This window comes from Chiloscyllium plagiosum, unplaced genomic scaffold (genome assembly GCF_037043375.1).
Source record: "Chiloscyllium plagiosum isolate Xiang-an unplaced genomic scaffold, Cpla_swu_hap1 HiC_scaffold_19, whole genome shotgun sequence".
Lineage (NCBI taxonomy): Eukaryota > Metazoa > Chordata > Chondrichthyes > Orectolobiformes > Hemiscylliidae > Chiloscyllium > Chiloscyllium plagiosum.
The window spans coordinates 79,090,595-79,105,078 of NW_028270157.1; the positions used below are offsets into that span (position 1 = coordinate 79,090,595).

The 14,484-nt window shown below is 47.4% G+C and overlaps 1 protein-coding gene across 1 annotated transcript in view; it reads right to left on the minus strand.

The window, feature by feature from the left end:
• Positions 1-12,260: 12,260 nt before the first annotated feature.
• LOC148146842 (microtubule-actin cross-linking factor 1, isoforms 6/7-like) overlaps positions 12,261-14,484 on the minus strand; it is a 109,071-nt gene continuing 106,847 nt past the window's right edge. Inside the window, exon 8 of the mRNA XM_087996944.1 lies at positions 12,261-12,851. Coding sequence (XP_087853070.1) covers positions 12,261-12,851 — 591 coding nt within the window. The remainder of the gene's footprint in view (positions 12,852-14,484) is intronic.

Below are 14,484 nucleotides of genomic sequence, written 5' to 3' on the forward strand. Positions count from 1 at the left end.
CCACGGCTCACAATGCCTCCTCCAGCCATCTGTGTGTTGGTGGCAGTCCTTCGTCTTGGGCAGGTCTTGTACATGTGACCTGCCTCTCCACACAATTCTTAACCTCCTTACAGTCCTTGGTCAGGTGACCCTCCTGCTTACAGTTCCTGCAGATGGTCACCTCACAGCCCACTGCCATGTGTCCTGACCTCCCGCAGGTTCGGCACACTTTAAGCTGCCCTGCATGTGTGAGGTAGCCCCTGCTCCCTCCGATTGCGAAGCTGGAGGGTGGGTGGAGGATGTTCCCACTGGGGGGTCCACCCTCAGGGTTACCTTGACCTGCCGCTTGCTGGTCCAGATTCGGAATTGCTCCACTACATCAGTGCTGTCTCCTTCCAACTGGACGTACCCTCTCAGGAAGGTCAGGACATCAGCTGCTGGGACGTGGGGGGGTTGTACATGTGGATTGTAACAACCTGACTCCTCTGTGCAGGAAGCACAATCAATGGCACCGCAGACAGGATGGAGAACAGAGGCTCCCCCTCCTTCTCCTTGAATACCTTCAGGAGCTGCTCTCACTGCTTCACGCTCCTGAAGGTCACATCGAAATACCCAGCGCTGGGGAAATCCTGCAGCCAGTACACGTCTGCTGCTTGGAATCCGCCACACTCCAACAGAATCTTCTTCACTAACACAGTCTGATCAACTGACTTACACTCCTCCACCTTCTTCAGTTACCCTGGCTGTGTTCTGAATCCCCTGGCCTGGGTATTTCCCCCCACCCCCAACTCTCGTTGCAAAGTCCACATGCTGACGGAATTTAGAGAGTATAGTCTTGAGATTCACATGGTTAAAATCTCCAGCAAAAATAAACAGTCCATCAGGGTGTATATTCTGCAGTCCACTAATAGCCCAATACAGTTCACACAGTGCCTCCTTAGCATTGGCACAGGGAGGAATATACACCCTGACTATAAGGACAGCAGTAAACTCCCGTGGCAAATACATAGATCTGCATCTAACAATATCAAACTCCACCAGTGATGAGCAGTAGCTGGAGACGAGCAGAGTCCTTGCACCATTCTGTGTTGATGTAGACACAGACTCCCATCCCGAGGCTTACTGCACAGAGCTGCATTTCTGTCAGCATGAAACAAGGCGAGCTGGTCTAGCTGGATGGTGGTGTCTGGAACTCTGTCACTGAGCTATGTTTCCATGAAAACCAGGATGCAGCAGTCTCTGAACTCACAGAGAAACCTGCCTCAGATGGATGCAGTCCAACCTGTTGTCCAGGGAGCAGACACTGGAGAGCAGAATGGGTGGGAGAGCTGGCCGGCTAGGGTTTGCTTTTAGCCTAATACGAACTCCTGCCTGCCTTACCCCGCTTCCCCTTCCTTGTACACCGCTTCTAATGTTTCAACACCCGGCCACTGGCATCAGGCGAGGCTGAGGACTGAAGGCCTGGTCTCCGCAGCGAGCCAAGACCATGTAACTCCTTCAACAGCTCTCCATTCGGTTGGTTTTTGGCTGGATCCTGGACTGGAGCAGTGTTTGCAGACTGTAACAGTATCTGCAAACACCAGGTTTCCTGTTCCTGTTCCTCCTGTGCCTTTAGAAAACTGAACTTTAAATAGCCCAAGATCAGGAGAGGCTGCTGCGAGCTGCTGCTGTGCTGCCATTATGTTCTACTCAGTGGGAAAGCTGTTTTCTATCAGTCTGTGCCCCTCAACCTTTGATCTCTATAGATCATTCTGTCTACTCCAACGAAAACAGCCTGAGCTTATCCAGCCTCCTTTATAGCTGAAATGCTCCATCCAGGAAACACCCTGGTGGATGTCCTGTGTACTCCTTCCAGTCAATCACTTTCTTCCTATAGTGTGGTGACCAGAACTGCACACAGTACTCCAGCTGTTGCCTAACTAGTCCTGGGCAGCTCCAATAGAGCCTCCCTGGTCTTTATACTCACTACCATGGTTGATAAACGCAAGTGACTTCTATGCCTTCTCAATTATGGTATTAACCTGCGTTCAAGGATCCATGGGCAAGCAGCCCCAAAACTGGCATAAGTCAGACATCATCCAGCAAGAGTTTGGTCTATTAGCTATAGCTTTAGTGAGCGGTATCCTCCCTGACCCTTCCAGTGTTCTCGATTTGATGCACAGAGTAGGCTTGTCACAAATACTGATAAGCTCTGGTAAGCAAAGTTGCTGGTAGAGCTGTGGTATTTCAAGTATGAATTAGATGTTAATATTAATTATCCTGTTTGTCACTTGATAGGGACCCCATCATCTTTGGCTCTGAAAATGAGTACGTAGGGTCAGTCGCACTCAGGTCTGGTTTTGTGGGTTAGAGTCGGAGTCTGTGTCTGCATTTTCTTTCCTGACTTTGCTGAGGGTGTGTTTTGGATGCTTTTTGGCATTAGGCTTGTAGCCTTCCTGAACATGGAGACGTACTGTATAATGGAGGGGTTCTCCCTGAGCTCCAGAAACTTGGGGGATGCCCAACTCAGCCCATTTTAGTCAATTACAGAATGTAGAGCGTTACAGTGCAGTACAGGCTCTTCGGCCCTTGATGGTTCCACAGGTTGGTGTAACAATCTGAAGCCCACCGAACCGACACTATTCCATTTTAGAACATAGAACATTACAGCGCAGTACAGGCCCTTCAGCCCTCGATGTTGTGCCGCCCTGTCATACTAATCTGAAGCCCATCCCACCTACATTATTCCATATACGTCCATATACATGTCCAATGACGACTAAAATGCACTTAAACTTGGCGAATCTACTACCGTTGCAAGCAAAGCATTCCATACCCTTACTACTCTGAGTAAAGAATCTACCGCTGACATCTGTCTTATATCTATCTCCCCTCACTTTAAAGTTGTGTCCCCTCGTGTTTGCCGTCCCCATACTTGGAAAAAGGCTCTCTCTGTCCATCTATCTAGCCCTCTGATTATCTTGTATGTCTCTATTAAGTCACCTCTCAACCTTCTTCTCTCTAACGAGAACAGCCTCAAGGCCCTCAGACTTTCCTCATAAGGTCTTCCTTCCATACCAGACAACATCCTAGTAAATCTCCTCTGCACCCTTTCCAAAGCTTCCACATCCTTCTTATAATGCAGTGACCAGAACTGTACACAATACTCCAAGTGTGGCTGCACCAGAGCTTTATACAGCTGCAGCACAACCTCATTGTTCCAGAACTTAATCTCTCTATTAATAAAGGCCAAAACACTGTATGCCTTCTTAACAACCCTGTCAACCTGGGTGGCAACTTTCATGGATCTGTGTATATGAACACCGAGATCTCTCTGCTCATCTACACGACCAAGAATCTTACCATTAGCCCAGTACTTTGCTTTCCGATTACTCCGTCCAAAGTGTATCACCTCACACTTGGCCATATTAAACTCCATTTGCCACCTCTCAGCCCAGCTCTGCATCCTATCTATGTCTCTCTGCAACCTACTACATCCTTCGTCACTATCCACAACTCCACTTAGTGTCGTTCACAAATTTACTAACCCACCCTTCTAAGCCCTCATCCAGATCATTTATAAAAATGACAAACAGCAGTGGACCCAACACCGACCCTTGCAGTACGCCGCTAGTTACTGGACACCAAGATGAACATGTTCCATCAACTACAACCCTCTGTTTTCTTTCAGCAAGCCAATTCCTGATCCAAACCGCTATGTCTGCCACAATCCCATTCCTCCGCATTTTGTATAATAGCCTACTGTGGGGAACCTTATCGAACGCCTTGCTGAAATCTATATACACCACATCAACTGGTTTACTCTCATCTACCTGTTTGGTCACTTTGTCAAAAAAAACAATAAGATTCGTTAGGCACGACCTACCCTTCACAAAACCGTGCTGACTATCCCTGATCAGATTATTATTTTCCAGATGGTTATAAATCCTATCTCTTTTATAACCTTTTCCAACACTTTACCAACAACTGAAGTGAGACTCACTGGTCTGTAATTACCAGGGTTGTCTCTACTACCCTTTTTGAACAAGGGAACCACATTTGCTATCCTCCAGTCCTCAGGCACTATTCCTGTAGACAATGATGATTTGAAGATCAATGCCAAAGGCTCCGCAATCTCTTCCCTTGCTTCCCAGAGGATCCCAGGATAGATCCCATCCGGCCCAGGGAACTTGTCTGTTTTCATACTCTGCAGTATTTCTAATACCTCTTCCTTGTGAACCTCAATCTCTTCTAGTCTAGATGCAAGTATCTCTGTATCTTCCTCACCAACATTTTCATTTTCTATAGTGAACACTGCCGAAAAATATTTATTTAGTGCTTCCCCTATCTCCTCTGACTCCACACACAATTTCCCACTATTATCCTTGATTGGCCCTAATTTAACTCTCATCATTCTTTTATTCCTGACATACCTATGGAAAGCCTTAGGGTTTACCCTGATCCTATCCACCAACAACTTCTCATGTCTCCTCCTGGCTCTTCTGAGCTCTCTTTATCGGTCTTTCCTGATTTCCTTGTAACCTTCAAGCGCCCTGAGTTTTCACATTTTGTCCTAACATAAGCCTTCTTCTTCCTCTTGACCAGGGATTCCACTTCCTTAGTAAACCACGGCTCACGGGTTCTATATCTTCTTCTCTGCCTGACAGGTACATACTTATCTAGGACACACAGGAGCTTTTCCTTGAATAAGCTGCACATTTTTAATGTGCTCATCCCCTGCAGTTTCCTTCCCCATTCTACGCTTCCTAAATCTTTCCTAATTGCATAGTAATTTCCCTTCCCCCAGCTGTAACTCTTGCTCGGTGGAGTACACTATCCCTTTCCATCACTAAAGTAAACCTGACAGAATTGTGATCGCTGTCTCCAAAAAGCTCACCTACTTCCAAATCTAACACCTGGCCAGGCTCGTTATTAAGTCTGAAGTGGCCTCGCCCCTTGTAGGCCTGTCTACGTACTGTCAGGAAGCCCTCCTCCAGACACTGGACGAAAACTGACCCATCTATAGTACACGTACTTTAGTGATTCCAGTCAATATTTGGATAGTTGAAGGCCCCCATGACAACTACCCTGCCTCTCTCACTCCTATCGAGAATCATCTTTGCTATCCTTTCATCTACATCTCTGGAACTATTCAGAGGCGTATAGAAAACTCCCAGCGTGATGACTTCTCCTTTCCTGTTTCTAACCTCAGCCCATACTGCCTCAGTTAATGAGTCCCCAAACATCCTTTCTACAACTGTAATATTGTCCCTGATCAACAATGCCACACCTACCCCTCTTTTACCATCTTCTCTGTTCTTACTGAAACATCTGAATCCCGGAACCAGCAAGAGCCATTTCTGTCCCTGCTCTATCCATGTCTCCGTAATGGCCACAACATCAAAGTCCCAGGTACCAACCCACCCTGCCAGTTCACCCACTTTATTTCAGATGCTCCTCGCGTTGAAGTACACACACTTCAATACAGGCTCTCGCTTGCCAGCGTCAGATACTTGATTTGGGAACTCTCTACTCTCATCCTCTTCTGTACCTGTCCTACAATTGTGGTTCCCATCCCGCTGCTGTATTAGTTTAAATCCACCTTTAATAACTTTATCGCATTTCCCACCCAGGATATTGGTACCCCTCTGGTTTAGATGAAGACCATCCTGCTTGTAGAGGTCCCACCTACCCCAGAAAGAGCTCCAATTATCCGAAAACCCGAAACCCTCCCTCCTGCACCATCCCTGTAGCCACATGTTCAGCTCCTTTCTCTCCCTATTCCTCACCTCACTAGCACGTGGCACAGGCAGCAAACCAGAGAAAACAACTCTGTTTGTCCAATCTCTAAGCTTCCGTCCTAGCTCCCTGAATTTCTGCCTCAAATCCCCATCTCTCTTCCGACCTATGTCATTGGTGCCAATATGGACCACGACTTGGGGCTGCTCTCCCTCCCCCCGAAGGATCCCAAAAACACGCTCAGAGACATCATGGACCCTGGCACCCGGGAGGCAGCACACCAACCGTGAGTCTCTCTCGTCCCCACAGAACCTCCTATCTGTCCTCCTAACTATCGAGTCCCCAATGACTACTGCTCTGCTCCTCTTCCCCCTTCCCTTCTGAGCAGCAGGTGTCCCACTGCTTTCCCCTGGTAAGTCATCACCCCCAATAGTATCCAAAACAGTATACTTATTGTTGAGAGGAATGGCTACATGGGATCCCTGCACTGCCTGCCGGTTCCCTTTCTGTCCCCTAAATGTCACCCATATGTCTTTTTCTTTTATCTGGGGAGTGACTACCTCTCTAAGTCCTGTCAATAACCCCTCTGCCTCCCGAATGATCCGAAGTTCATCCAGCTCCAGCTCCCTATCGCGGTTTTCGAGGAGCTGGAGTTGGGTGCACTTCCCACAGATGTAGTCAGCAGGGACACTAGTGGTGATCCTTACCTCCCACATTCTGCAGGAGAAACATTCCACTGCCCTAAACTCCATTCCCAATATTCTAACTCCCAAAGTGACTACTAATAAACAGATTAGGAAATAAACTAGTTACCTCACATTGTCAATCTGGCTCCCACAACGTTTTTTTAGGTTAGAGGAGGAGGATGGGTGAGAGACACTACCCGAGTAGTCTCTCGGGTAACGCAACCACGCAAATATAAACTGTTCTACTTACTCTTCCCAGAAGTCCTTTGCTCGCTCCTCCCTCGCTGGCCTGAGGTAAGAAGTTTAAATATACTTATTGGCCTTCCCGACAATCACCTCGCACCAACGTCACCTCCTCCCGGCTCCTGCCTCTCGCGATATCCATATGTTTATCCAAATACTGTTTAAATGCCCTTAAAGTTTGAGTCTACTACTGTTGCATGGCAGGCCGTTCCACGCCCCTACTACTCAAAGAACAAAACATTTACAGCCCAGGAACAGGCCCTTCAGCCCTCCAAGCCTGAGCCGATCCAAATGTACTGTCTCAACCTGTCGGTCAATTCCTAAGCATCTGTATCCCTCTGCTCCCCACTTACTCATGCATCTGTCCTGATGCATCTTAAATGAATCTACTGTGCCTGCCTCTACCACCTCTGCCAGCAACGTGTTCCAAATGCCAACCACCCTGTGTGAGGTACTTACTGCGTGTCTCTCCCTTAAACTTTCCACCTCTCACCTTGGAAGCGTGATTGAATCCTTCACCCTGGGAAAAACCTTATCTCTATCCACCCTGTCTATACCCTTCATGATTTTATAAACCTCAATCAGGTTCCCTCCACAATCTCCTTTCTAGTGAAAATAAACCTAACCTACTCAACCTCTCTTCATAGCTAGCACCTTCCATACCAGGCAACATCCTCGTAAACCTTCTCTGCACCCTCTCCAAAGTGTCCACATCCTTTTGGTAATGTGGCGACCAGAACTGTACACAATATTCAAAATGCGGCCGAACCAATGTCTTGTACAGTTTTAACATGACCTGCCAGCTCTTGTACTCAATACCCCGTCCAATGAAGGCAAGTATACCATATGCCGCCTTGACCACTCTATCCACCTGTGCAGCAACCTTCAGGGTACAATGGACCTGCACTCCCAGATCTCTCTGCTCATCAACTTTTCCCAAGGCTCTTCCATTCATTGTATAATTCGCTCTAGAATTAGACTTTCCTAAATGCATTACCTCACATTTGTCTGGATTGAACTCCATCTGCCACTTTGCTGCCCAACTGTCCAGTCTATCTATATCCTCCTGTATTCTTTGACAGTCCCTTAAGCTTTCTGCTACTCCACCAATCTTTGTCATCTGCATACCAACAGTGCCCTCTTCCAGATCATTTATGCATATTACAAACAACAGTGGCCCCAGCACTGACCCCTGTGGAACATCACTGGTCACCTTTCTCCATTTCGAGAAACTCCCTTCAACTACTACTCTCTGTCTCCTGTTGTTCAACCAGTTCTTTATCCACCCAGTTAGAACATCCTGCACACCGTATGACTTCATTTTCTCCTTTAGCCTACTTTGGGGAACCTTATCAAACGCCTTACTAAAGTCCATGCATATGACACCAACAGCCCTTCCTTCATCTAACAACTTGGTCACTTCCACGAAGAACTCTATTAAGTTGGAAAGGCACGATCTCGCCTGTACAAAACCATGTTGCCTCTCACTGATAAGTCCATTCTTTTCTAAATATAAATAGATCCTATCCCTCAGTACCTTCTCCAACCTTCCCACCACTGACGTCAGGCTGACTGGTCTGTACTTACCTGGAATGTACAGGGGGACAACATGAACAACCCTCCAGTCCTCTGGCACCTCACCTGTTTAAGGATTCCACAAAGATATCTGTCAGGGCCCCAGCTATTTCCTCTCTCGCCTCCCTCAGCAACCTGGGATAGATCCCATCCGGTCCTGGGGATTGGTCCACCTTAATAACCTCTAGCCTACCCAACACATCCTCCCTACTTATGTCAATGTTATTCACAACATGAACACTGATGCAAAGTAATCATTCAGAATCTCACCCATTCTCTCAGGTTCGACACATAGCCTTCCTTCGTTATCCTTCAGTGGACCAATCCTTTCTCTAGTTACCTGCTTGCATCTTATATTAGAATAAAATGCTTTGGGATTCTCCTTAATTCTGTTCTCAAGCTATTTCATGACCCCTTTTAGCCCACTTGTTTCCTCGTTTAAGACTTGTCCTACTCTTCCGATATTCCTCCAGGGCCCGTTCTGTTCTTAGCTGCCTGGACCTTATGTACGTTTCCCTTTTCCTCTTGGCTGGTCGTACAATTTCTTCTGTCATCCACGGTTCACTAATCTTGCCCTTCCTATCCTTTGCCTTCAACGGGACATGCGTATTCTGCACTAGCTTTGAAAGCCTCCCACATCTCAAATGTGGACTTCCCTTCAAATAGTTGTGTCCAATCCACATTTCCCAGCTCCAGCCTGATTTTGATATAATTGGCCAGTTTAGTATGCTTCCCTTCTCTTCACTTCTTTATCCACGAGTATTCTAAAACTTACAGAATTGTGGTCACTGTTCCCAAAGAAATCCCCCACCGCAACTTCTACTATCTGTCCTGGTTCGTTCCCCAGTACCAGGTCCAACATGGCCCCTTCCCTCGTCGGACTATTGACGTACTACTCTAGAAAACTCTCCTGGACACTTCGTACAAATTCTACCCCATCCAGACCTCTGACGTTAAGTGTATTCCATCACCACTACCCTATTGCCTCTACATCTTTCCATTGTCTGTTTACCTATTTATTCTTCTACATCACGCTCACTGTTGGGAGGCCTGTAATACAGCCCCAACAATGTAACTGCACCTTCCCCTCCAAAACTGTCAACATCCTAGTAAATCTCCTCTGAACACTTTCCAAAGCTTCCACATCCTTCCTATAATGCGGTGACCAGAACTGTACCCGGTACTCCAAGTTGACTGCACCAGAGTTTTGTACAGCTGCAGCATGACCTCATGGCTCCGAAACTCAATCCCTCTACCCATAAAAGCTAACACACGGTATACCTTCTTATCTCTGGGAAGCAAGGGAAGAGATTGCAGAGCCATTGGCCTTGATTTTTATGTCCTCGTTGTCTACAGGAGTAGTGCCAGATGATTGGAGGCTTGCAAATGTGGTTCCCTTGTTCAAGAAGGGGAGTAGGGATAACCCTAGTAACTATAGGCCGGTGAGTCTCACTTCTGTTGTGGGCAAAGTCTTAGAGAGAATTGTAAGGGATAGGATTTATGAACATCTGGATAGGAATAATGTGATCAAGGATAGTCAGCATGGTTTTGTGAAGGGCAGGTCGTGCCTCACAAACCTTATTGAATTCTTTGAGAAGGTGACTAAGGATGTGGACGAGGGGAAAGCGGTAGATGTGGTGTATATGGATTTTAGTAAGGCGTTTGATAAGGTTCCCCATGGTAGACTACTGCAAAAAATACGGAGGTATGGCATTGAGGGTGAGTTGGAGGTTTGGATTAGGAGTTGGCTGGCTGGAAGAAGACAGAGGGTAGTAGTTGATGGCAAATGTTCATCTTGGAGTGCCGTCACTAGCGGTGTTCCGCAAGGATCTGTTTTGGGACCATTGCTGTTTGTCATTTTTATAAATGACCTGGCGGAGGGGTTAGAAGGTTGGGTGAGTAAGTTTGCGGATGATACGAAAGTCGGAGGAGTTGTAGACAGTGAGGAAGGATGTGGCAGGTTACAGCGGGATATAGATAAGCTGCAGAACTGGGCAGAAAGGTGGCAAATGGAGTTCAATGTAGCTAAGTGTGAGGTGATTCACTTTGGTAAGAGTAATAAAAAGATGGGGTACTGGGCTAACGGTCGGATACTTGGTAGTGTGGATGAGCAGAGGGATCTTGGTGTCCATGTACACAAATCTTTGAAAGTTGCCACCCAGGTAAATAGTGCGGTGAAGAAGGCATATGGCGTACTGGCTTTTATTGGTAGAGGAATTGAGTTCCGGAGTACTGAGGTCATGTTGCAGTTGTATAAGACTCTGGTGCGGCCACATCTGGAGTATTGTGTGCAGTTTTGGTCGCCATACTATAGGAAGGATGTGGAGGCACTGGAACGGGTGCAGAGGAGGTTTACCAGGATGTTGCCTGGTATGGTAGAAAGATCGTATGAGGAAAGGCTGAGGCACTTGGGGTTGTTTTCATTGGAGAAAAGAAGGTTTAGGGGTGACTTGATAGAGGTGTATAAGATGATTAGGGGTTTAGATAGGGTCGACAGTGAGAATCTTTTTCCTCGTATGGAGTCAGCTATTACAAGGGGGCATAGCTTTAAATTAAGGGGGGGTAGGTATAGGACAGATGTTAGGGGTAGGTTCTTTACTCAGCGAGTCGTGAGTTCATGGAATGCCCTGCCAGTAGCAGTGGTGGACTCTCCCTCATTATGGGCATTTAAGCGGGCATTGGATAGGCATATGGAGGATAGTGGGCTAGTGTAGGTTAGGTGGGCTTGGATCGGCGCAACATCGAGGGCCGAAGGGCCTGTACTGCGCTGTATTCTTCTATCTTCTATGTTCTAACCTGGGTGGCTACTTTCAGGGATTTATGTACCTGGACACAGAGATCCCTCTGCTCATCTACACTGCCAAGAATCTTACTGTTAGCCTATTAACTGTTTATTCCTGTTGCTCCTTCCAGAATGAATCGCCTCACATTTTTCTGCATTAAACTCCATTTGCCACCTCAGCCCAACACTGCGGATTATCTATGTCCCTCTGTAACCTGCAATATCCTTTGGCACTATCCACAACTCCACCAATCTTAGTGTCATTCACAAATTTACTGACCCATCCTTCTACACCCTCATCCAGATCACTTATAAAAATGACAAACAGCAGAGGGCCCAAAACAGATCCACGCAGTACACCACTAGTAACTGAACGCCAGGATGAGCATTTCCTAGTGAAGTTGTTGGAACTGTTACAGAGAAGAGGTCATAGAGTCATAGAGATGTACAGCAGGTTGTGGGAATGTCACTGGCAGGGACGTTCCCCCAGTGGATCTGTGCTAGCTGAGTGGGGGTGGGGGGGGCAGAGGTGTGAACAGCACAGTCGGATGGCCGTGGCCAGTGCTACAATCCCAGCAATGATAACCAAGTACACTATCAGTCCCTGTAGTAGGGCTGTACCCTGAGCCCAGCCAAGAGGCTGCCTAGTCCCATAGGTCCCTGTAGGAGCTCTGATCATACAGGATGGAAGCTGCCTGCTGGATAAATTGGGCCAGGTGTGTGATGTTTTCACTGGGGTCAGGAATTTAAGTGCAGCAGTCAGCACCAATGAGGGCATATGTGCCCCCTTTCGCAGCGAGCAGGTAGTCCAGGGCCATCCTGTTCTGCAGAGCCACAGTACGGATGGTAACAGCCTCTGCATTCAGCTGGGCGAGTGCGTCTGCTGTGGAGTTCGCCACCTCCTCTAGTGTGGTGGTGAGTTTGTGGGCTTCCATGTGCAACCGCAGGGTTGTATCGGGGGTGTCATTGGGTCGAGAGCAGCGAGGGCTCGTCTGCTGTGGGTCATGGGCTTTGGGAATGGAAGGGACTGGGTCGGAATGGATGAATGGGCAGTGTTTGGAGTGTGAGCAGCACAGCTCTGGCCTGGTCATGCTTTACATTAATGCTGCTACTGAGGGCTTGTACATAATTCAGCAAGGCCTCTTGTGTTAGGGGAAGGGCTGTGTCCATGGAGAGCTTTGGGGACCTGGTAGTGGTGGGCGTACGTCACTCCATGAGCACCTCAAAAGGGGTGAGTACGGTCGTGCGGTTTGCTTGACCACGTATAGTGTAAAGAGTTACAGCAAGGCGTCTGGCCAGGTCAGTCCTGTGTCTTGGGGGATCTTGTTCAGTGTGGTTTTAAGGGTGTCATTCATCTGCTTGACCATGCCTGATGTCTGGGGTTGGTAGGGGATGTGGTGTCTCCACAGTAACCCCAATGCCTCGTTCATACCAGTCGTAAGCTGATCAGTGAAGCGAGTCCCCTGTCTTTCTGTGTTACTGGGGACCCTGAATCTGGGGATGACGTCCCTTAGGAGGCATTTTCCCACAGCCCGTGCACTACCCTTTTCTTCTCTAAATGGATGGAAGCATTCCCCACATGTCGATGATGACAAGGATGTATTTGCAATCTTGTTGTTGGAGCATGTGAACAAAGTCCATCTACAAGTGGCTGAAAGGCTCCTCAGGAGCTGGTAAGTGGTTATACCTGACAGCAGGCTTTCCTGTGTTGTTCTGCAGGTAGATGAGACACTGTAACAGCAAGGCTTGGGCAGCTGCAGCAAATCCTGGTGTGTACCAGGATTGTGAGACAGCGTGTTGTAGTGGTCTCTGTGTTTCCAGAGTGTGCCAAAGTTGATGGAAGGAACAATACTGGCTAAGGGACTCAACTACAACCACAGGGACGCCAAGACAGCAGACTTCCTAGCAGCACTAGAATGCACACTCAGGAACAATGGACTGACAGAAGAGACACAACAAACAGTGAGACAAAGTATCGTACCCCTGATAACAAGGAAAAGACAAACACATAACCTCAACACCAAGGAGAGGGAAGCACTAAAATCACTAAGAAACGATAAGAACATAATCATACTACCAGCAGACAAAGGCAGAATGACGGTCATCCTGGACAAAGCAGAGTCCATCCAAAAAGCGTAACAACTACTTGCAGATACCAACACCTACGAAAAGAGGGAGGTTGACCCCACCCCACAGCTCACCAATAGGATAAACAACACACTGAGGAACCTACAAAAAAAACGGACAGATAACCAGGTTTGACCTACAAAGAATGAAACCTGAAAGCAACAACACCCCCAGATTCTATGGACTACCTAAAGTGCACAAACCAGACATCCCACTCAGACCCATAGTATCACTACCAGGGACACCATCACACAAACTGGCTAAAGAACTACAGCAGAAACTGAAACACCTGATCAGCGGATCCAGACACTCTATACAATCAACACAGGAATTCTTGGACATCATCAGAAATATACACATTGACAAGGAAGAAACTATGGTCTCATTCGATATAATGGCACTGTTCACCTCTATCGACAAAACCCTAGCCAGAGAAACAATAGCCAACCTGCTGGACATACAGAACAGACAACAAGACGGGGAACCTATCAACAAAGACTGCATACTCAAACTACTGGATCTGTATCTCACAACACACTTCACATTCAACAACCAAATATATGAACAAATCAACAGCACACCCATGGGCTCACCCATCTCTGGACTCATAGCAGAAGCGGGAATGCAAAGATTAGAACAAACAGTTTTTTTTTAGATTAGATTAGATTAGATTACTTACAGTGTGGAAACAGGCCCTTCGGCCCAACAAGTCCACACCGCCCCGCCGAAGCGCAACCCACCCATACCCCTACCTTTACCCCTTACCTAATACTATGGGCAATTTAGCATGGCCAATTCACCTGACCCTGCACATCTTTGGACTGTGGGAGGAAACCGGAGCACCCGGAGGAAACCCACGCAGACACGGGGAGAACATGCAAACTCAGTCAGTCGCCTGAGGCAGGAATTGAACCCGGGTCTCTGGCGCTGTGAGGCAACAGTGCTAACCACTGTGCCACCGTGCCGCCCTGTCTTACCGCAAATTCAACCCAAACTCTGGGTCAGATATGTGGATGACACCTTTGTAATCATTAAAAACACAGAAATAGAGAACACACACCGGATCATCAACTCCACACTCACAGGAATCCAATTCACGAGAGAGGAAGAAAAGGATAGCCAACTCCCATTCCTAGACGTGATGGTTCAGATAACACCAAACGGAGAATTCACTACAAAGGTTTACAGGAAAGCCACACACACAGACCAAGTCCTGAACTACGAAAGCAACCACCCAACACACACAAACGAAGTTGCATCAAGACACTGTTCAAAAGGGCCACAACACACTGCAGTACACCAGAACTGCAAAAAGAAGAGGAACACCTATACAAGGTATTCGCCAAAAACGGATACCCGCGCAACTTCATCAAC